The sequence below is a fragment of the Ovis canadensis genome, chromosome 15, assembly GCF_042477335.2.
Source record: "Ovis canadensis isolate MfBH-ARS-UI-01 breed Bighorn chromosome 15, ARS-UI_OviCan_v2, whole genome shotgun sequence".
NCBI classification, from domain to species: Eukaryota; Metazoa; Chordata; class Mammalia; order Artiodactyla; family Bovidae; genus Ovis; species Ovis canadensis.
The window spans coordinates 85,062,561-85,090,111 of NC_091259.1; the positions used below are offsets into that span (position 1 = coordinate 85,062,561).

The following is a 27,551-nucleotide window of genomic DNA, read 5'->3' on the forward strand; positions in this document are numbered from 1 at the left end:
GCACGACTCTCAGAGTGGCATAGCTGAGTGTGACCCGAACTTGGCTCAGTGGGGGCCTTCAGGGGAAAATCATCTGAGTGTGTTAATGTTAGTTAAAGCATCTTGCTTGTCAGGATTCCCAGAGAGGAATTCAATGCTTCATCCCCTCCCAGTTTCTCCAAACCAGATCATTTCCTGAAGTAATGGCCAATTCCAGCAGAAGCTAACTTCATGCTGAATTGGAGGCACTTGAATGCATTTGGGATCCATCTGAGCCAGTTGCCTGCCCTAAGACAGAACGGACCACACCAGATTCTCTGACTTAAGGGTAGGTGATGTGACTGGAAGTAAGTTGTAGAGTTTCTGACTAGCCATATATATGATATTGGGCCAGTCAGTTCTCTTTCAGCCACAAATGCTCATTTGTTAATTTATAAATTGCATACTATTTATTTCTTTTTGGTTATGTCCCAGGTATGTGGGAACTTCCCTGGCCAGGAATCAAACCCATGTCCCCCTGCATGGAAAGTCTTAACCACTGGGCAACCAGGGAACTCCCTCTTTTGTTAAACCGACTCTTTGTGACTGCATGGGCTGTAGCTGGCCAGGCTCCTCCATCCATGGGATTTTCCAGGCAAGAGTAGTGGAGTGGGTTGCCATTTCCTTCTCTAGGGGATCTTCCTGACCCAGGGATTGAACCCAGGTCTGCCTGCATTATAGGCTACTGTCTGAGTGACCAGGGAAGATCATACTATTTATTTATTTTTTTGGTTATGCCACAAGCATGTAGGACCTTCCCTGACCTGGGATCAAACCCATGCCCCCCCTGCATGGGAAGTCTTTTAACCACTGGACAACCAGGGAAGTCCCTCATTTGTTAATTAGGTAGTTGATTTTGAAGATTTTTTGCAGGGAGAGGACAGGGCAAGGAATCAATTTATTCATTTGTTTTTTGTAAAATGTACGTAACATAAGATCTGGTGACTTGTAAGTCTTTTGCAGTTTTGTGATTCTGTGAGGTGATTTGGGATGATCAAGTGAGAACCATGTGATTGAGACGGAGGTTCTGTGACTTCATTCCGAGACCTGTCCCAGTGGCACATGAAGCTCTCTTTTACTGTCTGCATTTCTGTCTATCACTGGCTCTGGCCCCCAGTCCAGCAGGTTACCTGATGTACATGCTCAAATGTTGATTCAGGCTTTCACATGCTGGTCACGCCTTCTTTCCATGTTTCTTGGGGAGGCAGCTTTGCAGGGAACAAGGAGGTATGTCTTCTCAAGTGGGAGAGATGGTGGGAATGGCCAGTTAATTTCCTTATCTGTGCTTCTGTTTCCTCATCTGTATAAAAAAAGCAGTGGTTATAATAATACCCATATTACAGGCCTGTTGTGAGAATGAAATGAATTAATGTTTGTATAGCAAATGGCAAGTACTATTGCAATGCTAGCTATAATTATTAACCAAAACTGCAGTTGATGATAAAGACTGAAGAATAGTAAGGAGAAAATTTTGAACGTCATCATAATATATGATAGTCTGTATAGACTCAGAAGCTATAAATTATGAAATGATTTAAAAGACGTATGATAAAATGCTATGAGAGACCAAAGAAAAGACTGTATTACTCCTGTAGTAATGAGGTTCTTTATCTCTAAAGTAGGAATGCTAAACATAAAGATAGAGAAAAGAAACTTTGTATTAAGAAGTACCTGTATAATATTCAATTGGGTAATGAAAAAACAAGGATGCAAACGTGGGCAATGATCAGTTCAAGAAGGACCTGGAATTCATAATGAGAATATTATATTTTATGCCATGGGCAATGGGGGGCTGTTGCTAGATTTTAGGTAGAGAAGTATCATAACAATATTTACATTTAAGGATAATCACCAAAGGATTTACAGTGCCTAAAGAAGAGAAGACACAGGTGGTTGGAGGAGTCTTAAAGGCAAGCATCATTGAACAAACAGGACTGGGTTGGAAGGGGGGTCGAATTGGAAGGGAAAAGGAGAGGTCATTTCTGGTGAAGGAGGGCTCTGTGGTGGGGATTATCAGGGTGGGCTTGCGTGAGGAGGAGAGGACTCTGAGTTGAATAGAGGTGAGTTGAAGTTTAGTGGGTAGGAGGGTGATGGTTGAGGTGGCTCAATCTGTTCAAGTCTTTAAAAGTGAGCAGGGGAGTGTAGGTTTTCCCCACTCATTCCCAGCCAGTGGAGGATCTGAGGAAAGAAGGGTCCAAGGAACCATTTTCTGGCTATAGTCTGCAGGATGGATGGAATGGGAGCATCTGGAGGCTGAGAAGCTCCGATAATCTTGGTATCAGCTGACAGCAGTAGAGACAGTGGTAGGAGGAAGGATGGGAAAATTAACGGCCCGTGGGAGAGGTGATCAAAGACAAAGTAAACGGGATGTGGTGACTGACTGGGTGTGGGAATGAAAGGGAGGCATGGATCCCATAGGATTCCACAGCGACAAGCCTGGGCATCCTGGAGACTGATGATGCCTCCAGGTATCTTCCAGGTCACACTTGCTATAGGTCTCCTGTTATTCTGTAGGTTAGTCTTATTAGCTTTAACCTGGTGGGCTCAGTCACTCAGTTGTGTCAGATTCTTTGTGACCCCATGGATTGTAGCCCCACAAGGCTCCTCTGTCCATGGATTCAACCCTAAATGAACTCGCTCTTTGCGCCCCCATGGACTGTAGCCTAGCAGGCTCCTCCATCCGTGGGATTTTCCAGGCAAGAACACTGGAGTGGGTTGCCATTTCCTTCTCCAACCCTAATCTCTGTCCAAATCATTTTCTTGGGTTTGTGAGTGTGAATGTAGTAATGGTGATTCTTGAGAATCACAGTCTTCTCTTTCAACCATTGAGCTGCTTGATTTTCCAAGGTGGGAGATTGTGCCAGGGATTTTTAATGATTTGGGGTCCCTGGTGCCTGTATTGGAAATCCCACCACACTGTGATGTGTTTAGCAATACTGCTTTTGTTTGGCATGACCACCAACACAACTTCTCTGCAGCATCCACCTTCCTGGAATTTTAGCTCTCTAGTAGGTAGCTTCTTTCTTCTTTGTTGAATGGCAAAACTTCTTTGCTTCTACAAAGGGAAATTCCTATTATTTTTATTTTACTTCCAAGAAATTATATTGTTCTGATTCCCATTCAGGCAGACAGATAATCCCACTGCAGATTTGGTGGATATTTATGTTGGTATAGCATATATTTTTTTAATAAATATTTTTTTTCTCTCTGAGAAAAGATATCATTTGGTTTGAAGAAACTTAACATATCTCTTTCTATGTGAATGGTGAATTAATTTCTAAATTAAAAGAACAAGGCATTTTGAAGGGAAGGAACATTATCTTTGTTTAGGATCAAAGATATCATCAGGAAAAGATGATAATGAAGATTGTGGTGTATAATCTGCTCCAAGTGGCTTTGCTAAACCCTAGTCTCAGAATTCGGTAAAGCTTCACATCCATTCATGGCAAGTAAATATACTCGGGACTTTTATCAGAAGGGCACCACTGCTCTGTCCATGGAATTCTCCAGGCAAGAATGCTGGAGTAGGTTGCCATTTCCTACTCTCGGGGAATTCCATGGACAGAGGAGCCTGGTGGGCTACAGTCCACGGGCTTGCAAAGAGTCAGACATGACTGAGTGACTGACGCAGACACAGATGGGACCTACCCTACAGAGCTGTCTGTCTCTACCTCACTGATACAGAACTTGCCCCAGGGCATGTAGAAAGTGTTCTCTCCGCAGCACCTCACTCCAAGAAAAAAGGAGGAGAGGGCATGCCTAATCTCTGCTTCTCAATTTACTCCATCTCCTCTGGGGCAGCGTGGTGCCGGGAGTTTAGTCGCTGTAACTTCCTCTGTGTGGAGCAAACATCAGGAATGTAGCGGAAAGGCTCTTCCCCAGCCTCCTATTAGTGGTGTGCTGGTGAGTAGTTAATAACTGGCTCTCCTAAGTAAACAGCCCTGATTTGTATCATTTCCTGATTTCCAACGTGCTCCCACCATGGCTGATTTCAAGCTATCAATGTGATGTGTGGAGCTGAAAGAGACGCCTGTGACAGATTCTCCTGAGCTGGTCTGAACTGAATCCAGCACAGCACAACTTCCGACTCTTGTAGACTTAACTCCTGTCTTCATGGAATATTAATTGTAGGAACAGAGGGGTGTGCATTGGATGCATACTATTTGGTCTCAGAGTGGTTGTTTTGATCTCCACATCTACAACTTAATATGAAACTTGTTTATTTATTTCACCCATGCCAACTCTCCAAGTACCAATCTTTTACTTTTGTTAAAAACAGTATTTATGTTTCATGAGCATTTATTTTATTGTTGTTGTGAAGTTGCTCAGTTGTGTCTGAGTCATTGTGACCCCGTGGACTATAGTCTGCCAGGGTCCTCTGTCCATGGAACTCTCTAGACAAGAATACTGGAGTGGGTTGCCATTCTGTTCTCTAGCGGATCTTCCTGACCCAGGGATCAAACCCGGGTTTCTTGCATTGCAGACAGATTCTTACTGTCTGAGCCACCAGGGAAGTCCCAAAAATAGAATATATGCTTTTTTTAAAAAAATATAAATTTATTTATTTTAATTGGAGGTCAATTACTTTACAATATTGTATTGGTTTTGTTATGAGCATTTATTTTTAGTGTGTCTCAGAGTCACCTCAGTCATTTCTTTGACTCCTTTAGAAGTCATGACCTCTTTCTCTAGTCTTTTCCTTGCTCCAGAACACTAGTTTCTATAATTTTTCAAGTTCAGTAACTTCGTACAGTCTTAACCTCGGCTTATGCCCTTACCTGAGAAATTCTGACACATATTGATTTGTTTCCATCAGTCCAAATCACTGACCTTTGGGTTTTGTTCTTTTGTTGTTCTGCTCCTTGCTGTTGAGGTTTTCTTTTTCAGTCCTTCAAAGGTATATTTCTTTCTTGTTTTTGCAAACAAGCGAAAATCTGTGTTTACTAACAGCTCTGAGAGGTGTACATTTCAAAGGCTGATTAAGATTTGGAGCATAAGATAATAGTTCTTTCATGACAATTCAAGTCAAAATTGTAAAAGCCAACAAATATAAAGGAAAGATCCTAACAAGACCAAGGCGTGTAAGCAACCAACATGCTTTCCCTTAGTGTAAATAAATTGATGAGACAGAATTTCTGCTCTTTTAAAGTGAACCATATGTTCCTAAACCCTTTCCAAACATAATATTCCCCACACCCCCAACACTAGAGTAGATGTCTACAACAGTACTGAATTACTATCTAAATGAACAGACCTCAAGAAATAGAAAATCTGTTCAAACCTAACATGGCAGCCTAAGAAACAGAGTCCTGAATGGGAAAAGTTTGGAATTGTGGTGAGTGGAAATGTTTCCATGGTTGCTTGCATCCCTGGGGTTGAAGCCTTTCCATCTTTTATTCTTTTCTTTTCTTTTTTCCCCCTATTTTTATTTCTTTTTCTGTTTTGTAAATACGTTCATTTGTATCTGTCCAAAGCTATAGTCTTTGAAAGTTTTAGTATAAAATCAGAGATAGCTCAATTCAGTTCACTTGCTCAGTCATGTCGGACACTTTGCAACCCCATGGACTGCAGCATGCCAGGCCTCCCTGTCCATCACCAACTCCTGGAGATAAGGGGAAAGATAATGGGATAAAACTTAGAAATTCAAAGTATTAATACTATTTCATTCTTACGTCTCATGGACTTTATGTGGTGAAAAAAGTCCTAGTTGGTTAGCTTAATCTGGAAGATATTTTTTTGAATTACGTGACATTGTTGGCTTGAGGTGGTATCATGATCTGTATTTCTTCCCTCTAGTTTGGGGTTGTATAGATGTGTAAGGGGTGTCAGTAAGTATGTTCCAGGGATGTAACGCATAGAGAAATTCTCTACTAACCTGGAAAAAGAATAAGCAGGCTGGCCACCCGTAACAGTGCTACCTGAGGACAAGCTCTGTGAGTTCACGGTCTGTCAGTGGTTTGAGCAGAGGGGCACGGGATTTGAAGGTAATAGTGCAGTGATGGTGACAAGCTGGTGGGCTGAATTATCTCCAATGTGTTTAAGCATCTGTCATAAGAACATAGTTATTGAAGATGCAAGACTGGAGAAGGAATCTGACCTGAATAGTCTGAGGACTGGCAGAAAGGAGTGAAGAAATCAGGGCAGAGACCTTTCGGAAAAAGGTAGAAATATCAGTGGGAAGATGATTCCCTGAGGCAGCGATAAGGGAAAAAGGAAGTTAAGAACAGAAATGTCTCATGAAAATTCCCCGATAGGAGAGAGCGTTCAAATGCAATGAAGTAAAAAACACTAAAAAATGCAAAAGGATAGTAAAACTATAATCTCTGAACGTAAATGATTCCCTAAATTCAGAATATCTTATAATGGACTAAAACGAATTGTGGCTACAGTCAGAAAGTCTGGTTCTGAGTCCCAGAATTCACTACTTTCTGTGCGATCTTGGGTAAACAGCCAATTCTCTGAGCCTTAATTTTCTGATATATAAACTGTTAATGCTTAATACGTTCATACTGGCTAATTGAGTGATATCATAGTAAGTGTATTATAATGTTGTTTGCACTGCCCAACATGCTATATATGGAGTGAATTCATTATGATCAGTGTTCATTTTATTACAGGGCTCTCAGTAGCTCTTATCCAGCACGCCTGAAAGGATTCCATGGCGAGGACCAATAATGTGACTGAGTTAATTATCAGCGGTCTTTTCCAGGATCCAGAGGTGCAGAGAGCGTGCTTTGTGGTGTTCCTGCCCGTGTACTTGGCCACGGTGGTGGGCAATGGCCTCATTGTTCTGACGGTGAGAGTCAGTAAGAGCCTGCATTCCCCCATGTACTTCTTCCTTAGTCACCTGTCGCTGGTGGAGATCAGTTACTCCTCCACTGTTGTCCCTAAATTCATCACAGACTTACTCTCCAAGATTAAGACCATCTCCCTGGAGGGCTGTGTGGCTCAGATATTCTTCTTCCACTTGTTTGGAGTTGCTGATATCTTCCTGCTCACGGTGATGGCCTATGACCGCTACGTGGCCATCTGCAAGCCCCTTCACTACACAACCATCATGAGCCTGCCTGTGTGCCACTGTCTGGTGGCTGCTTCCTGGCTGGGGGGCATAATTCACTCCATGGTGCAGATCCTCGTCACTGTCCAGTTGCCCTTCTGCGGTCCCAACGTGATTGACCACTACTTCTGTGACCTCCATTCCTTGTTCAAGCTTGCCTGCACTGACATCTCTGTGGAGGGGGTCATTGTGTTGGCCAACAGTGGATTAATCTCTGTCTTCTCCTTCCTCCTCTTGGTGTCCTCATACGTTGTCATCCTGGTCAACTTGAGGAACCATTCAGCAGAGGGGAGACGCAAAGCCCTCTCCACCTGTGCCTCTCACGTCACGGTGGTCGTCTTGTTCTTTGGACCTGCCATCTTCCTCTACATGCGGCCCCCCTCCACCTTCACTGAGGACAAGCTGGTGGCCGTGTTCTACACGGTGGTCACCCCCATGCTGAACCCCATCATCTACACACTCAGAAATGCAGAGGTGAAAGTTGCCTTGAGGAGGTTGTGGGGCAGGAAAGTTAACTCAGGGGTGGAACCTTAAACAGCTGAGCATGCATATGGTGACTAAATAAAAGTCTGATTTTAGTGAACTGTGAGGAACAGAGCAAAAGCTCACCTATTCACTTTTTTTTGGTTGTATTTTAGGTGAAGGCTTTATATTCCATAAAATAAATCAGATGCCTTTCATAGCCCTCTGTATTTTGGAGAAAGTTGAAAAATTGAGCTGCATTGCTGTCTTTCTTCATGTTCAATAGTATACAGGGCATAGACTCTAGGGAGGGATCACTGGATTGGAATTCCCACTCTGTCACCTTCTACCTGCGAACCCTGGGTTCGTTTACTTTACTTCTCAGTGTTAGCGTGCTGTGATGTGTGGAAAGATTGCGGTAGTGGGAGACATAAGTTTATGTTTTATTCTTACCCTCCATCAATGTGCTCTTGTGGGAATCCCTGGAAGGCTTTTCTATCAATACTTCATTTTACGTCTAGCTAGGGAGTGTGGCAGAGAAGGCAGTGGGAACCCACTCCAGTATTCTTGCCTGGAGAATCCGATGGATAGAGGAGCCTGGTGGGCTGTGGTCCATAGGGTTCCAAAGGGTCGGACTCGACTGAAATGACTCAGCGTGCACAGGGAGTTTGGGATGGGCATGTACCAAGTGCTATATTTATAATGGATAATCAACAATGGCTTACTGTAGATCACCTGCAGCTCTGCTCAATGTTATGTGGCAGCCTGGATGGAAGGGGCATTTGGGGAAGAACAGATACATGTATACCTATGGCTGAGTCGCTTCACTGTCCACCTGAAACTATTGCAACATTGTTTGTTAATCAACTATACCCCAGTATAAAATAAAAAATTTAATAATGTTAAAAACTGAAAAACCATTACTATGAACATAACTATTTCATCTTTTCTAATAAGGGAAAATATTTAAATATCTCCCATCTCTGTGACAGCTGCACTCAGCACATCTGTCTCATCCTTTCATATACTGTTATAGATGGCTTTTCAAGCCAGTATGTATAAACTTGATCAATTAAGTTTTTCAAAGAAGTTCACTTAGCAAGAATCATCTTATCAGCTCTTGACAACTGTATATATATTTCTACCATAGGAGAAGGTTTTTCTCTCCGATGTTTTTTAAATGGAAAAAAACAAGAAGGCAATTTTTTAGGAATGCATCTTCTCAAATATCAACCCTGTTAAAGTTGTCTATTTCTTAAAAAAAAAAAACCTTAATTTTAGTTTTCCCCCTTTATTAACCCGAATCCAATGCCTCAAATTCCTCAGTAGGAGCTTTGTTTGTGGAAGTAGGAAGTTGTTAGAATGGACAGGTCTGTGGAAGGTGAAATATAATAAAGCTGTGGTTAATCATTCACATGGGTTTCCCACGTGGCTCAGTGGTAAAGACTCTGCCTGACAAGGCAGGAGACGCAGAAGAGGAGGGTTTGATCCCTGGGTCGGGAACATCCCCTGGAGAAAGAAATGTCAGCCTGCTCCAGTTTCTTGCCTGGATATCCTAGGCAAGAGAAACCTGGCAGGCTACAGTTCATGGGGTTGCAGAGTCGGACATGACGGCAACTGAGCAGGCATGCAACCATGCATATCTTTTTGTTTTCAAACTTGTAATTTTGTATAGGAGTAAAGCAGATTAACGATGTTGTGATAGTTTCAGGTGTACAGCAAAGACTCAGCCATAAATATACAACCATTCATATCTTCATCCAAATAATTTTACAAGACCCTTTCTTTCTAGACAGTTGTTGTCTGTGCACTGAGTTATGTGCTTGTGTGAGTGAGTGCTAGTCACTCAGTCGTGCACGTTGCCTGTTTTTGTATGACCTGTGAGCCAAGAAAGGCTTTTACATTTTCAAATAGTTGAAAAATTAAAGTAAAATAATATTTTGTGACACATAAAAATTGAATGAAATTTAAGCTTTATTGCCTACAAATAAGTTTTACTGGATTACAGTCATGCCCCATTATTTTACTCTTTTTATCTATGGCAGCTTTTGTGTTGGAGGGGCATGGTTGCATAATTATGACAGAGACTGTGTGATCCGGAAAGCCTATATATTTTCTTTTTCTACATATGAAATTCTTATTTATTTATAAATTAATTTTTATTGGAGCAAACTGCTTTATAATGTCAGTTTCTGCTGTGCAGCAAAGCAAATCAGTCCTGTGTATACATATGTGCCTGCTTTTTTAGATTTCCTTCTCATTTAGGTCGTCACAGATCAGTGAGTAGGGTTCTCTATGCTAAACAGTAGGTTCTCACAAGTTACCTGTTTTGTGTAGAGCAGTGCGTATACGTCAGTCCCAATCTCCCAATCTGTTCCACCCCTCATTGTCTCTGGGTAACTATAAGCTCATTGTCTACATTCATGACGCTGCTTGCAAAGCCTGTATATTTTCTACGTAGCACTTTACTGAACATGTTTACCAGCCCCTGGCTTAAGCCATAGTAATGTTTATTGCTCACTCAACAAGAAGTTGGGAGGTCAGTGGTCCCAGGGTTGTTTTGTTGTTCCCACGATGCCCAAGCCCCTTCAGTTCTCTTGGCTGGCCCCTCATGGCTGCAAGATGGCTAAAGCAGCTCTCGGTATTACATGCTCACATGTAAGAAGGGAGGGGTTTTCATTTCATTTCAGAAAACAGTTCCAAGGACTTTTCCAGAACAATTCTTATTTTGTTCCTATTGAGCGGAACTAGGTTATATATCTATCCCTAGGTGCAAAGGAGCCTGGAACAGTAAGTAGTGGCATAAACATCAAAAGGGAGAGCTGACCAATTCACATCTTCATTGAATTTGCAAAATGGCTTTTCTTAAGGCAAAAGTTGTGTAGAACTATCCCTAATTCTTAAAGAATCTGTACTTTTCATATAATGGTGGAGTTTAATCAGAGCTAGGCAAGTGTGGCCATAGTAAGAGGGTTAATCTTCACCAGGTTAGAAAATAACATCAGCCTTTCTTGAAAATGTACAACTTTAGGTGAGCAAATAGTCTCATACCACAAACATTTTAACAACTGTATTTTCCTGTAATGCACGTTCATAGACTCATGTTAAAAACTCATCTTCCTTAGATGTATTAAACTGAATCCTTCAACAGAGAAAAGATTTTGACTTACAGCCTTCCACAGAAGCTTAGTGATGAGATGTACAGAATAAATGTAGATTTTCTTAAATATTTTGAGCTTTTATGTAATTATTTGTTAATGTTCTTCCTAAATGTTTTTTTTTAAATATAATAGATAATGAAAAAAAATGATAATGGTTAATTCAGAGTTTGCACTATCAAAAGCAATTATTGGGTTGGCCAAAAAGTTTGTTTGGGTTTTTTACATGACATCTTATGTTAAAACCTGTAAAATAATTAAAAAAAATATGGTCATAACAGTCTCTTAATCACTAGTTGAAACTTGGCATTTTGTTTCAGCTTTAATTTTAATCAGGCTAAATTAATGACAATTATGTTTAGGACTCGGAGAGAGCACGCTGATCTTACAAAGTGTTATTATACCATTTGTAAAAACTATTAATGACAGAAAATTTAATAAAGATGAGGCCAAAGCAGAGTAATAAACTCACATGTAGTGTTTTCAAACCAACATCCAGTTTAATATTGATAAAGATCAGTTTGGAAATGTTTTGTTTCCTTCTGAGCAGGGCATCTCAACAGCAGTTGCATTGTGATTTTGACTCAGATAACCCTTGCTGTGGTGGTAGGGGCTGTCTTCCGCATTGTAGGGTGTTAGCATCTCTGGCCTCTTTCCAGTTCAGTTCAGTTCAGTTGCTCAGTCATGTCTGACTCTTTGCGACCCCATGAATCGCAGCACGCCTGGCCTCCCTGTCCATCACCAACTCCCACATTTCACTCAGACTCACTTCCATCGAGTCAGTGATGCCATCCAGCCATCTCATCCTCTGTCGTACCCTTCTCCTCCTGCCCCCAATCCCTCCCAGCATCAGAGTCTTTTCCAAAGAGTCAACTCCAGTAAGTGCCAGTAACACCGCCTTCCCACACAGGTAGGAAATGAAAGTTTAAAAATGGGCATATGCACCGAGGAAACCAGAATTGAAAGAGACACGTGTACCCCAATGTTCATTGCAGCACTGTTTATAATAGCCAGGACATGGAAGCAACCTAGATGTCCATCAGCAGATGAATGGATAAGAAAGCTGTGGTACATATACACAATGGAGTATTACGCAGCCATTAAAAAGAATACATTAGAATCAGTTCTAATGAGGTGGATGAAACTGGAGCCTATTATACAGAGTGAAGTAAGCCAGAAAGAAAAACACCAATACTGTATACTAACACATATATATGGAATTTAGAAAGATGGTAATGATTACCCTCTATGCAAGACAGCAAAAGAGACACAGATGTATAGAATGGATTTTTAGATTCTGTGGGAGAGGGAAAGGGTGGGATGATTGGGAGAATGGCATTGAAACATGTATACTATCATGTAAGAAACGAATTGCCAGTCTATGTTTGATACAGGATACAGGATGCTTGGGGCTGGTGCACAGGGATGATCCAGAGAGATGATATGGGGTGGAGGTGGGAGAGGGTTCAGGATTGGGAACTCATGTACACACCCGTGGTGGATTCATGTCAATGTATGGCAAAACCAATACAGTATTGTAAAGCAAAATAAAGTTAAAAAAAAATGTCTCTAGATGTTACCACATATCCTCTTGGGGGCAAAATCACCCATGGTTGAGAACCACTGTTCTGTAGCCTCACGTCATCCACACCAAAGGCCAGGAGAAGGGCTGGCTCAGTTTCTGATGTTTGTGGTCCATAATTCCTTGAACCCATCCTTGGGATGGTGTCATATGTAAAACCACATAATTGAGTTCATGATAAGCAAGAGCTGGATCTAATTGCCCTCAGAACAGCATAGAGCCCCATAGCCTAAGTGCTCTGTGAACACTGGGTAAAATTAATTTAATATATTCCCTATTGATTTCTGAAGTTATGTTACCTACAAGAAAGTTTGAGAGGTTGGTATCCAGGTCCCGCTTCCCATGAGGTAGGTGCCTGATGAGGAAGGGGAAAGGCATGGCTCTCTGGGGACCAGTCTTCTCTCATTTGATCATAACGCACCCTTCTCCACCCCCAGTATCTCTCAGCAGAGTGAACTCAAGGCTGAGCTGCCAGAATTCTTATTTCTCTGAGGAACATCTGAGAGGCAAGTCTACTGTGTTCTTGTTTTTAATCAGCTGGAATAGACTTACTGGCTTAGTCTCAGCATTCCTAAGGCTGCAGGGAGAGTGGATCCTCCATCTGGCAACTCCTGAGATGTATGAGCTCTGGTGCATAACTTGGCCTTAATGCTTGGAGACTGAGTAACTGGGAAACCTTCACGAGGTAATGGATGTTCTCAGGGCACTATTTTGCTCTCTGGGATCAGAACAGATGAAAGGAACAGTGGCGAGACAGCAAAGGCCCAGAAACAGTGGGGTGAGTTTTGTTTTGTGAGCATGTGAAGATTATCATTCCACTTTGAAAGTAAAGGGAATGCTGAGTGCTCTCACATTGGTCTGGGCTTTGCCTGAAATAAGCACTCTGCTAGACATGGGATTCAGGGATGGAAAGCTGTGGCCTTGGTCCTTGGTGACCTTTGTCCTTTCAGTATTTTCTGAACTTCTGTGGTGTACCAAATACTCTGCTAAGAAGGCCGGGGTGATCTATAGGCACTGTTCCCCATCCTAAGGACGTTCACTGAGTGTGGTTTTATGCAGGTGCTTCAGTTAGCACTGGAGATGCAGTGGTAGCAAGACATAATCTCTGCTCCAGAAAGTCCACAGTTTGGTGGGCCAGATGGTCACATAGCACAATTACAATTCAGTGTTCAAAGTGCTGTATTTCCAAAATGTCCTAAGAGAAGAGTGTCACCGACTGCAAGGGTCTGTGGATTGCAGAGATGGATTTCCTATTTCTGAGAAGGTTCCAAGTTTGCAGAGTTTGAATGGTAGCATTTCAGGTACGCAAGGGACTAGTATATAATTCCCGCCTTAAGGAAGGTGTATCATTTCAGATCACCCTTCCAAATTCCTGCCTCCTGGTGGCTACATCATGGCTAAAACACACAATGTGACAGAATTCATTTTCCTGGGACTTTCTTCCAATCCAGAGGTGCAGAAAGCCTGCTTTGTGATATTTCTGCTCCTGTACACAGCCATTGTGCTGGGGAATTTCCTCATTGTCCTCACTGTCATGAGCAGCAGAAGCCTTGGCTCCCCCATGTACTTCTTCCTGAGCTACCTGTCCTTTGTGGAGATCTGCTACGCCTCGACGACAGCCCCCAGACTCATCTCAGATCTGCTGGCTGAGAGGAAAGCCATCCCTCTGTGGGGCTGCATGACACAGCTTTCCTTTCTCCACTTCTTTGCTGGCACTGAGATTTTCCTGCTCACTGTGATGGCCTATGACCGCTACGTGGCCATCTGCAAGCCCCTCAACTACACCACCATCATGAACCGGCAGGCGTGTGCCGTCCTGGTGGGCGCAGCATGGGTGGGGGGCTTTGTGCATTCCTTGGCCCAAATCCTTCTTGTCTTCCGCTTGCCCTTCTGTGGCCCCAATGTGATCGACCACTATTTCTGTGACGTGCTTCCCCTGCTCAAACTTGCCTGCTCTGACACCATCCTCACTGGCCTTCTGATCGTTGCCAACGGGGGGACCCTGTCTGTGATCAGCTTCGTGGTCCTCTTATCCTCCTATGTGGTCATCTTGCTCCATCTGAGGACCCGGAGCTCCGCGGGGCGGCGCAAGGCCCTGTCCACCTGTGGGGCCCACGTCACTGTGGTCACCTTGTTCTTTGGGCCCTGCATCTTCATCTATCTGAGACCCTCTACCACCCTGTCTGTGGACAAGATGGTGGCGGTGTTCTACACGGTGATCACCCCACTGCTCAACCCTGTCATCTACTCCCTGAGAAATGCTGAAGTGAAGAAGGCCGTGAAGAGGCTGTGGATCAGAGCAGTGAAAGCAGAAGAGAGGTAGAGGCTGAGCCTTGGTCTTGATACTTGGGTTTAGGTGATGCTCTGTCCAAACTGAAGGGGCAGAATGAGATGAAGGACAAGTTCCCAGGACTTGTTAATTTTAGAGTTATTCTCCATCAACTTCACTATAATCACTTACTATATATTTTCTCTTCAGTTCAGTTCAGTTGCTGAGGCATGTCCGACTCTTTGTGACTCCATGAATTGCAGCACGCCAGACATCCCTGTCCATCACCAACTCCCGGAGTTCACCCAAACCCACGTCCATCGAGTCGGTGATGCCATCCAGCCATCTCATCCTCTGTCGTCCTCTTCTCCTCCTGCCCTCAATCCCTCCCAGCATTAGAGTCTTTTCCAATGAGTCAACTCTTCGCATGAGGTGGCCAAAGTATTGGAGTTTCAGCTTTAATATCAGTCCTTCCAAAGAACACCCAGGACTGATCTCCTTTAGCATGGACTGGTTGGATCTCCTTGCAGTCCAAGAGACTCTCAAGAGTCTTCTCCAACACCACAGTTCAAAAGCATCAATTCTTTGGTGCTCATCTTTCTTCACAGTCCAACTCTCACATCCATATATGACCACTGGAAAAACCATAGCCTTGACTAGCCAGACCTTTATTGGCAAAATAATGTCTCTGCTTTTGAATATACTATCTAGGTTGACTTATAAATTTTCTTCCAAGGAGTAAGTGTCTTTTAATTTCATGGCTGCAATCACCATCTGCAGTGATTTTGGAGCCCCCCAAAATGAAGTCTGACACTGTTTCCACTGTTTCCCCATCTATTTCCCATGAAGTAATGGGACCAGATACCATGATCTTCAGTTTCTGAATGTTGAGCTTTAAACCAACTTTTTCACTCTCCTCTTTCACTCTCATCAAGAGGCTTTTTCTTATCTCTTACTGTTAAGTAATTGGCTACTTTTCTGTCAGATGTTTAAATTGTTTCTGAAGTTTTATAATATAAATAACAATGTTCTAAGTTTCCTGAACAGAAATCTTTAGTGATACTGATTTTTAAACAGTTATTTGCTATAGAAACCTTACTTTGTTAAAAAATGTAATAACTTTTGATGCGTGGTGCTAAATAAATTCTCAGAATGTTTGTAACTCAACAGTCATTAAATGTTTTCTTGATGAGAAATAGGATATTATATAGTCTCAACTCATCTCCCCACAAGATATTTATTAATTGCAAAAGGGTAAATATGACCTTACAATCAAGAATCCTGGAAGGGACTCTTTTTAGAAATTAGACACATTTATGATATTTAGACTGAGAGGCACACAGCATAATTATTGTAGCATTCCTATAAAAAATATACAATGTCACTTTAATCAGAAAATATCAGTTAAGCCTGCACTGAAGAACAGTTTGCAAGGAAAGAGATCAAGATGGTAGAGCAGGAGGATGCTGGCTCACCTCCCTTCATGAGTATATGAAAACTACAACTGCGTATATAGTGACTCTGACTGCAGTCAACCTGGGCACGAGCAGAATTCTCCTACAGCCAAGGCTATGAAGAGAGATCCACATGGAGTCTGCTAGTAAGGGAGGAGGAGCGGTCTGGTTAGGACTCATACTTCCTAAGGGACACACAGGAGAGGAGAGAGTGTTACAGGGTCAGGAATCCTCCCTGGGGAGTGAGGACTTAGACCTACACCTTAAGTACCCCAGCCCTTTGGTACTGATACTGCTAAGACAAGCCTCTTAACTGGAAAACTGGTGAGGATTACTGGAAGACTGAGAGACTCTGCTCTTGAAAACAGCACACACACATATTTGCTTACTTCCCGTCACAGCACAAGGCAGTGGATTAAAAGCTGCCTGTTGCTCCTGCTGGCTCCCCAGGGTCGCCCCAGTGTCCCCAGGTCCCCACTGGGCTCCTGTTCCAGCCCCTCCTGCTCTGGTGCTTCTCCCCGCTAGGCAGGGGCTGCCATTGCCAGTGAAGGGGTGCAGGCTTTGAGGGAGCGAAGTCAGCTTGGACCCTGGTCCCACTTCTGACTGGGGAGGAGGCAGCCATTGCCAGCACACGCCTTGGTGCATGTACTCGAGAGGGAGCGAGACCAGCTCCCGAGTGGAGATAGCCCCCGCCAGAGCGTCTGTCACTGTGCGCACTCTCTGAAGGGAGAGGGGAAGCTGAAGCGTGGAGACCTCCCCCCCGGGGCGTGCGTCCCCTGTGCACACTCGGGAGGGAGTGGGACCAGCCCAGTGGTGCGGCAGCCGCTGCTCAGACCCCAGCCCATCCTGTAACTAAGGTACACGCGGGTGTGCACGCTAAGTCACTCCAGCTGTGCCCACCTCTTTGTGACCCCATGGACTGTGTGTAGCCCACTGGCTTCTCTGTCCATGGGATTCTCCGAGAATACTAGAGTGGGTTGCCATGCGCTTCTCCAGGGGATCTTCCTGACCCAGGGATCAAAACTGTGTCTGTTATCTGTTGCATGGCAGGCGGGTTCTCACCACCAGCACCACCTGGGAAGTGCAGCTGCAAGACCTCCCACCCCAGCAAGGTGCCAAACCAGGGTGGAGACTGCCATCCAACCTGGGAGGAGCCCGGTGCTCTCAGGGCTCCCGCTTCACCTCCCAGGGCCACAGTCCACCTCCAACAGGGCGGTGACGGCCACTGCACACGGGGGAAGCTCCCTCTCCAAGCCACGGGGCACACACACTCTGCACAGGGCTGCTTCCTCAGGAGGTCGTGCCTTCATGACCGGCATAGGTGACAGCTTCACTTAGTTTCAAAGAGAGAGGTAAACAAAATGAGAAGACAAAGAGACAGGTTTCAAATGAAAGAACAAGAAAATAATCCATGAAAAAATCTGAGTGAAACAGAGAGATAACTTACCTGACAAAGAGTTTGAATCAATCGTAACTGAACTTGGGAAAAGAACAGTTGAACACAGTGAGAATTTTAACAAAGATTAAGGAAGTATAAAAAAGAACCAGTCAGAGCTGAAGAATACAATAAATGAAAGGAAAACTGTGCTAAAGGGAATTCACAGCAGATTAGATGGTTCAGAAGAATGTTTAAGCAATCTGGTAGATAGAATAATAGAAAACACTCAACCAGAACAGCAAAAAGAAAGACAGATTTAGAAAAATGAGATTAATGTTCGGAACCCTATGACAACATCAAGCCTACCAACATTCGTATTTTAGGAGTCCCAGGATAAAAGAGAGAGAAAAATGTATTCAATACTTTGAATTCCCACAGCACTTAGCCAGAATCTTTTCAAGCCTTTGCTACCTAAATTTCAGTGTTTATTTTTCTTACCCCTCCAGCCCCAACTCTGCCCTTAGACTTTAACTCTTGGGTATATGGCATGAATCTTACTTATTTTTATACCTTGCTCTTAATGATATATAGTAAGACCTAATAAATACATGGTCTATTAAATTTCCAGAAGTCAATAGTGCTTCAGATTGTAAGTGAACAGTGGTTGTTACATATGTATTTTGACCTCAACTATCTAGTTAATAAACCAATATTATACTGCTTGAGACAAATCAACAATCACTGCTTAATTTTTTCTGAGAATAACATACATTGGCTGGAGAATCCAAAGGACAGAGGATCCTGGCGGGCTACAGTCCACAGGGTCGCAGAGTCAGCTATGACTGAGGTCACTTAGAACACACACACGTTATATATGCATATGAGAAGAGCATACATTATGGATATATTTTACTATTATCCAAGAGATTTCATATATTTTATCTCCATTTTACCCTAAATCGCTCTGGTGATGTAGGTGTGAGTCTCCTGCTTTATAGATAAAGAGGCTGAGGCTTTGGGAGGTAGGTGCCTTGATCCAGATCATAGAGTTAGGTCTCCCAAAGGCTGAACTCAAACCCAGGACTGTCTGATTTCTGAGTTCTTGCTCTCTCTCTGTTTTCCTCTGCTTCTCTTTAAAGATCACGGAACACAAACACAGCTAAGTCTCTGGATTCCCAAATGGAGGTTTCATAATTTGTTATTGTCAGATGTTTTTCTGTGGAATCATTTCAATGTAACTGAAAAGTGTTTCTTAAAAATACAGCCTGAACTGCCTTATGGTGTTCACACGTATTCCTGGGTCCACAGAAAACCAGGGCCTGAGATGCCAGATCCAGAAATGGTGAGCTGAAACACCAGGGAGACATGGTCCTCCTCGCAGCTCAGCCTCTGGTTCTCATGAAAGGAAAAGCCTACTACAGAGCTGCAAGGGTCAGCTAATATATAGGATCAAAATGCATTATGGTGGCCAAGAAGAATTTTTCAAATGCTGAGAAAGGCAGCATTCTTGAGACCAACACGCATTTTAGAAAATGGGAAATAGAAGTCAAAGACTAATATGAGTTGAGTATCCCCTAATCAATTTCCTAAAATTAGACCCGAAGGGCACTGCCCCATAGGTAGGACAACGCTCACTTTGCAGTTGAGGAAACTGCAGGTCAAGGACTCTTCCAAAGCCCTGGTTGTTTTCTCTGAACCAGCTGTTTGTGAACCATGAGTTAGATAGAACCCAGAGTTCTTCCGGCACCTCAGGGATTGGTGAAAAGGCAGAGCAGAGGAGGACAAGATGCAGTCAAACAGGTACTTGTGGGACTTCAATTAGAACAGCAGATTATCTTATTTCTTTTTGAAAAATAAGCTTTACATGTAAGATTTATGTTCATAAAAGATAGTCAAGTCCTTTAAGAAACCTTAAGAAACATTGTAAAATATTCTGTCTACATGTCTTTCTTGATTTCTTCATAGTCAGGTTCTGCAGCTTGGTTATGGAGTGACAGGCTTTAGGAAACGACCTCCATTCTGAGCAGGGGGAGCAGAGCCAAGCCTTCTTTTTTATTTTTTAAATTTTATTTATTTATTAATTATTATTTTTTTAGTTTTTTATTTTTTAAATTTTAAAATCTTTAATTCTTACATGCGTTCCCAAACATGAACCCCCCTCCCACCTCCCTCCCCATAACATCTCTCTGGGTCATCCCCATGCACCAGCCCCAAGCATGCTGCATCCTGCGTCAGACATAGACTGGCGATTCAATTCTTACATGATAGTATACATGTTAGACTGTCATTCTCCCAAATGATCCCACCCTCTCCCTCTCCCTCTGAGTCCAAAAGTCCACTATACACATCTGTGTCTCTTTCCCTGTCTTGCATACAGGGTCGTTATTGCCATCTTCCTAAATTCCATATATATGTGTTAGTATACTGTATTGGTGTTTTTCTTTCTGGCTTACTTCACTCTGTATAATCGGCTCCAGTTTCATCCATCTCATCAGAACTGATTCAAATGAATTCTTTTTTATGGCTGAGTAATACTCCATTGTGTATATGTACCACAGCTTTCTTATCCATTCATCTGCTGATGGACATCTAGGTTGTTTCCATGTCCTGGCTATTATAAACAGTGCTGCGATGAACATTGGGGTACATGTGTCTCTTTCAATTCTGGTTTCCTCGGTGTGTATGCCCAGCAGTGGCATTGCTGTGTCATGAGGTAGTTCTATTTGCAATTTTTTAAGGAATCTCCACACTGTTCTCCATAGTGGCTGTACTAGTTTGTATTCCCACCAACAGTGTAGGAGGGTTCCCTTTTCTCCACAGCCTCTCCAGCATTTATTGCTTGCAGATTTTTGGATCGCAGCCATTCTGACTGGTGTGAAGTGGTACCTCATTGTGGTTTTGATTTGCATTTCTCTAATAATGAGTGATGTTGAGCATCTTTTCATGTGTTTGTTAGCCATCCGTATGTCTTCTTGGGAGAAATGTCTATTTAGTTCTTTGGCCCATTTTTTGATCGGGTTGTTTATTTTTCTGGAATTGAGCTGCATAAGTTGCTTGTATATTTTTGAGATTAGTTGTTTGTCAGTTGCTTCATTAGCTATTATTTTCTCCCATTCAGAAGGCTGTCTTTTCACCTTGCTTATATTTTCCTTTGTTGTGCAGAAGCTTTTAATTTTAATTAGATCCCACTTGTTTATTTTTGCTTTTATTTCCAGAATTCTGGGAGGTGGATCATAGAGGATCCTGCTGTGATTTATGTCTGAGAGTGTTTTGCCTATGTTCTCCTCTAGGAGTTTTATAGTTTCTGATCTTACATTTAGATCTTTAATCCATTTTGAGTTTATTTTTGTGTGCGGTGTTAGGAAGTGATCTAGTTTCATTCTTTTACAAGTGCTTGACCAGTTTTCCCAGCACCACTTGTTAAAGAGATTGTCTTTAATCCATTGTATATTCTTGCCTCCTTTGTCAAAGATAAGGTGTCCATATGTGTGTGGATTTATCTCTGGGCTTTCTATTTTGTTCCATTGATCTATATGTCTGTCTTTGTGCCAGTACCATACTGTCTTGATGACTGTGGCTTTGTAGTAGAGCCTGAAGTCAGGCAAGTTGATTCCTCCAGTTCCATTCTTCTTTCTCAAGATTGCTTTGGCTATTCGAGGTTTTTTGTATTTCCATACAAATCTTGAAATTATTTGTTCTAGTTCTGTGAAAAGTGTGGCTGATAGCTTGATAGGGATTGCATTGAATTTGTAAATTGCTTTGGGTAGTATACTCATTTTCACTATATTGATTCTTCCGATCCATGAACATGGTATATTTCTCCATCTATTAGTGTCCTCTTTGATTTCTTTCATCAGTGTTTTATAGTTTTCTATATATAAGTCTTTAGTTTCTTTAGGTAGATATATTCCTAAGTATTTTATTCTTTTCGTTGCAATGGTGAATGGAATTGTTTCCTTAATTTCTTTTTCTACTTTCTCATTATTCGTGTATAGGAATGCAAGGGATTTCTGTGTGTTGATTTTATATCCTGCAGCTTCACTATATTCATTGATGAGCTCTAGTAATTTTCTGGTGGAGTCTTTAGGGTTTTCCATGTAGAGGATCATGTCATCTGCAAACAGTGAGAGTTTTACTTCTTCTTTTCCAATTTGGATTCCTTTTATTTCTTTTTCTGCTCTGATTGCTGTGGCCAAAACTTCCAGAACTATGTTGAATAGTAGTGATGAAAGTGGACACCCTTGTCTTGTTCCTGACTTTAGGGGAAATGCTTTCAATTTTTCACCATTGAGGATAATGTTTGCTGTGGGTTTGTCATAGATAGCTTTTATTATGTTGAGGTATGTTCCTTCTATTCCTGCTTTCTGGAGAGTTTTTATCATAAATGGATGCTGAATTTTGTCAAAGGCCTTCTCTGCATCTCTTGAGATAATCATATGGTTTTTATTTTTCAATTTGTTAATGTGGTGAATTACATTGATTGATTTGCGGATATTGAAGAATCCTTGCATCCCTGGGATAAAGCCCACTTGGTCATGGTGTATGATCTTTTTAATGTGTTGTTGGATTCTGATTGCTAGAATTTTGTTGAGGATTTTTGCATCTATGTTCATCAGTGATATTGGCCTGTAGTTTTCTTTTTTTGTGACATCTTTGTCAGGTTTTGGTATTAGGGTGATGGTGGCCTCATAGAATGAGTTTGGAAGTTTACCTTCCTCTGCAATTTTCTGGAAGAGTTTGAGGAGGATAGGTGTTAGCTCTTCTCGAAATTTTTGGTAGAATTCAGCTGTGAAGCCATCTGGACCTGGGCTTTTGTTTGCTGGAAGATTTCTGATTACAGTTTCAATTTCCGTGCTTGTGATGGGTCTGTTAAGATTTTCTATTTCTTCCTGGTTCGGTTTTGGAAAATTGTACTTTTCTAAGAATTTGTCCATTTCTTCCACGTTGTCCATTTTATTGGCATACAACTGCTGATAGTAGTCTCTTATGATCCTTTGTATTTCTGTGTTGTCTGTTGTGATCTCTCCATTTTCATTTCTAATTTTATTGATTTGATTTTTCTCTCTTTGCTTCTTGATGAGTCTGGCTAATGGTTTGTCAATTTTATTTATCCTTTCAAAGAACCAGCTTTTGGCTTTGTTGATTTTTGCTATGGTCTCTTTTGTTTCTTTTGCATTTATTTCTGCCCTAATTTTTAAGATTTCTTTCCTTCTACTAACTCTGGGGTTCTCCAACTCTTCCTTTTCTAGTTGGTTTAGTTGTAGAGTTAGGTTATTTATTTGACTTTTTTCTTGTTTCTTGAGGTATGCCTGTATTGCTATGAACTTTCCTCTTAGCACTGCTTTTATAGTGTCCCACAGGTTTTGGGTTGTTGTGTTTTCATTTTCATTAGTTTCTATGCATATTTTGATTTCTTTTTTGATTTGATTTCTTCTGTGATTTGTTGGCTATTCAGAAGTGTGTTGTTCATCCTCCATATGTTGGAATTTTTAATAGTTTTTCTCCTGTAATTGAGATCTAATCTTAATGCATTATGGTCAGAAAAGATGCTTGGAATGATTTCGATTTTTTTGAATTTATCAAGTTTAGATTTATGGCCCAGGATGTGATCTATCCTGGAGAAGGTTCCATGAGCACTTGAAAAAAAGGTGAAATTCATTGTTTTGGGGTGAAATGTCCTATAGATATCAGTTAGGTCTAACTGATCTAATGTATCATTTAAAGTTTGCGTTTCTTTGTTAATTTTCTGATAGTTGATCTGTCCATAGGTGTGAATGGGGTATTAAAGTCTCCCACTATTATTGTGTTATTGTTGATTTCCCCTTTCATACTTGTTAGCATTTGTCTTACATATTGTGGTGCTCCTATATTGGGTGCAGATATATTTATAATTGTTATATCTTCTTCTTGGATTGTTCCTTTGATCATTATGTAGTGGCCTTCTTTGTCTCTTGTCACAGCCTTTGTTTTAAAGTCTATTTTATCGGATATGAGTATTGCCACTCCTGCTTTCTTTTGGTCTCTATTTGCGTGGTATATCTTTTTCCAGCCCTTCACTTTCAGTCTGTATGTGTCCCTTGTTTTGAGGTGGGTCTCTTGTAAGCAGCATATAGAGGGGTCTTGTTTTTGTATCCATTCGACCAGTCTTTGTCTTTTGGTTGGGGCGTTCAACCCATTTACGTTTAAGGTAATTATTGATAAGTATGATCTCGTTGCCATTTACTTTATTGTTTTGGGTTCGGGTTTATACACCCTTTTCGTGTTTCCTGTCTAGAGGATATCCTTTAGAATTTGTTGGAGAGCTGGTTTGGTGGTGCTGAATTCTCTCAGCTTTTGCTTGTCTGTAAAGCTTTTGATTTCTCCTTCACATTTGAATGAGATCCTTGCTGGGTACAGTAATCTGGGCTGTAGGTTATTGTCTTTCATCACTTTAAGTATGTCTTGCCATTCCCTCCTGGCCTGAAGAGTTTCTATTGACAGATCAGCTGTTATCCTTATGGGAATCCCCTTGTGTGTTATTTGTTGTTTTTCCCTTGCTGCTTTTAATATTTGTTCTTTGTGTTTGATCTTTGTTAATTTGATTAATATGTGTCTTGGGGTGTTTCGCCTTGGGTTTATCCTATTTGGAACTCTCTGTGTTTCTTGGACTTGGGTGATTATTTCCTTCCCCATTTTAGGGAAGTTTTCAACTATTATCTCCTCAAGGATTTTCTCATGATCTTTCTTTCTGTCTTCTTCTGGGACTCCTATAATTCGAATGTTGGAGCGTTTCATATTGTCCTGGAGGTCTCTGAGATTGTCCTCGTTTCTTTAATTCGTTTTTCTTGTTTCCTCTCTGATTCATTTATTTCTACCATTCTATCTTCTATTTCACTAATCCTATCCTCTGCCTCCGTTATTCTACTATTTGTTGCCTCCAGAGTGTTTCTGATCTCATTTATTGCGTTATTCATTATATTTTGACTCTTTTTTATTTCTTCTAGGTCCTTGTTAAACCTTTCTTGCATCTTCTCAATCCTTGTCTCTAGGCTATTTATCTGTGTTTCCATTTTGATTTCAAGATTTTGGATCATTTTCACTATCAATATTCGGAATTCCTTCTCCGGTAGATTCCCTACTTCTTCCTCTTTTGTTTGGTTTGGTGGGCAACTCTCCTGTTCCTTTACCTGCTGAGTATTCCTCTGTCTCTTCATCTTGGTTATATTGCTGCGTTTGGGGTGGCCTTTTTATGTTCTGGTAATTTGTGGAGTTCTCTTTATTATGGAGCTTCCTCACTTTGGGTGGGGTTCTATCAGTGGTTTATCAAGGTTTCCTGGTTAGGGAGGCTTGTGTTGGAGTTTTGGTGGGTGGAGCTGGGTTTCTTCTCTCCGGAGTGCAGTGGAGTGACCCGTAATGGGTTATGAGACATCAAAGGTTTTGGGATAATTTTGAGCTGCCTGTATATTGAGGCTCAGGGGAGTGTTCCTGTGTTGCTGGAGAATTTGTGTGGTATGTCTTGTTTTGGAACTTGTTGGCCCTTGGGTGGAGCTTGGTTTCGGTGTAGGTATGAAGGCATTTGATGAGCTCCTATTGCTAATGTTCCCTGAATTCAAGAGTTCTCTAATGTTTTCAGGCTTTGGATTTAAGCTTCCTGCTTCTGGTTTTCAGTTTTATTTTTACAGTAGCCTCTAGACTTCTCCATCTATACAGCACCGATGATAAAACATCTAGGTTAAAGATGAAAAGTTTCTCCACATTGAGGGACACTCAGAGAGGTTCACTGAGTTACAAGGAGAAGAGAAGATGGAGGGGGTAGTTAGAGGTGACTGGAATGAGATGCGGTGAGATCAAAAGAGAAGAGAGCAAGCTAGCCAGTAGTCACTTCCTTATGTGTGCTCTATAGTCTGGACTGCTCAGAGGTATTTATGGAGTTATACAGGGAAGAGGAGAGGGAGGAAGTAGACAGAGGTGACCAGGAGGATAAGAGAGAGGAATGAGAAGGAGAGAGACAAATCCTGCCAGTAACCAGTTCCTTAGGTGTTCTCCACCGTCTGGAACACACAGAGATTCACAGAGTTGGATAGAGAAGAGATGGGGGAGAAAGGAGACAGAGGCCACCTGGTGGAGAAAAAGGAGAGTCCAGAGGAGGAGAGAGTGGTCAAGCCAGTAATCTCACTCTCAGGTAAACTTGGGTAGTGAAGTTTGGGTTTTTAAATGTACAAAATTGACAACAAAAACCTAAGAGCAACGATTAAAAATCTGGAGTAGAGGTTGGATTTTCAAAGATACAATATTAAAGAAAAGCAGAAGGAAAAAGGAAGAAAGAAAAAAAAAGAATTATTAAAAAATAAATAAAAAAAGCAAAACAAAACAAAACAAAACACCAACAACCATCCAAAGAGTATATATGGTGTTTGCCTTAAAAAAAAAAAAGGTATTTTTTTAAAAAAAAATAGTAATACTAGGTTATAGAAATAAAAATTAGAGGAGAAATAGAAGACTTAACAATTAAAAAAAAGCTAGGAAAAAAAAAGAAAAAAAAGCAAAAAGCGAAAAAAAAAAAAGGAATGATTTTAAAAATATTAAAAATAAATCTGGCTCTTCTTTGATGTTATGGGCCGTGTGGGCTCACTTCCAAGGTGGTTCCCTCTGTTTAACTTCTTCTGTTTGCTGGTTTTTTAGGCTCACTAGTTCAGTCGCGCTGTGGGGAGGGGGGATGCTGCAAACAAATAGCACTGTCGTGTGTACACAGTATCTCAGCCCCGCTTGACCTGTCCCTTCTCACAGCGCACAAAGCACTCTGGCTCTACGATGCTCAGCCGGGAACCGTCTGGGGCCGGCCCTAGGCTGCGTGCACTTCCCCGGTCCAAGCCGCTCAGGTTCGGCGCTCAGGCAGCCCTCAGAGGCACAAATGCGCTGGGACTGCGCTTTGTGCCCTTCCCAGGTCCGAGTAGCTCAGGAGTTTGGCGAGCGCGATCGCCGCAGCTCGTCACCTTCTCCGCCGCTGCCGCCCAGCTCCCCGGGCGGACTGCCGGCACACCCCGCGAGGCAGACCACGACCATCCAGCACCCCTAGAAGTCTTAGCAAAGGAGCCTGCTTGCAGTTAGGTACGTAAAGTCTCTCTGGGTCTGCAATTGCCCCTTTCCAGTCCTTACGGCTCTGGCTGCCTGTCCCCGGCGGGGAATGGTCTGCAGCCGGCTTTTTCCGTTCCGTCCTTTGTTCTGTGCTCGGTCCTGGCGGTGTCTTATGTTCGAGCTTTTCGCGTGGTAGCTATCCCACAGTCTGGTTTGCTAGCCCAAGTTAGATCGTTCTGGTTGCGCGTGGGGCGTTCCTGCCCGATTCTTGCAAAGCTCTGCAGCCCGCTCCTCCCGCGCGTCCCTGCCCTGCCCCCACTTCCCAATGGCGGATGCAGGCGTCTGTGCTGCTTTTCCGCTGGGGGAGTTACTGGTGGGCTTGTAATCTGTTGGTTTTAATTATTTATCTATTTTTCCTTCCTGTTATGTTGCCCTCTGTGTTTCCAAGGCTCGCCACAGACTCGGCAGGGAGAGTGTTTCCTGGTGTTTGGAAACCTCTCTTCTTAAAATTCCCTTCCCGGGACGGGCTTCCCTTCCCGGGACGGAGCTCCCTCCCCACCTCCTTTGTCTCCTTTTTCGTCTTTTATATTTTTTCCTACCTGTTTTTGAAGACAATGGTCTGCTTTTCTGGTTGCCTGATGTCCTCTGCCAGCCTACAGAAGTTGTTTTGTGGAGTTTGCTCGGCGTTGAAATGTTCTTTTGAGGAATTTGTGAGGGGGAAAGTGATCTTCCCGTCCTATTCCTCCGCCATCTTTCCCTCCCAAGCCTTCTTTTTTAAAACTAGATCAGAATTGAAAGAGACATGTGTACCCCAACGTTCATCGCAGCACTGTTTATAATAGCCAGGACAAGGAAGCAACCTAGATGCCCATCAGCAGATGAATGGATAAGAAAGCTGTAGTATATATACACAATGGAGTATTACTCAGCCATTAAAAAGAATACAATTGAATCAGTTCTAATGAGGTGGATGAAACTGGAGCCTATTATACAGAGTGAAGTGAGCCAGAAAGAAAAACACCAATACAGTATACTAAGGCATATATATGGAATTTAGAAAGATGGGAACAATAATGCTGTATGAGAGACAGCAAAAGAAACACAGATGTATAGAACAGT

General features: G+C 42.2%; 2 protein-coding genes across 2 annotated transcripts; both read left to right on the top strand.

Annotated features, from left to right (window-relative positions):
- The first annotated feature begins 6,676 nt into the window (after positions 1-6,676).
- Positions 6,677-7,609, top strand: LOC138420206 (olfactory receptor 4B1-like). Its single transcript, XM_069553339.1, has one exon. The coding sequence runs from the start codon at positions 6,677-6,679 to the stop codon at positions 7,607-7,609; it is 933 nt and encodes a 310-aa protein (XP_069409440.1).
- A 6,061-nt stretch (positions 7,610-13,670) lies between these two features.
- LOC138420374 (olfactory receptor 4X2-like) lies at positions 13,671-14,600 on the top strand. Its single transcript, XM_069553563.1, has one exon. It carries the CDS (start codon positions 13,671-13,673, stop codon positions 14,598-14,600), a length of 930 nt encoding a protein of 309 aa, XP_069409664.1.
- The last annotated feature ends 12,951 nt before the right edge of the window (positions 14,601-27,551 follow it).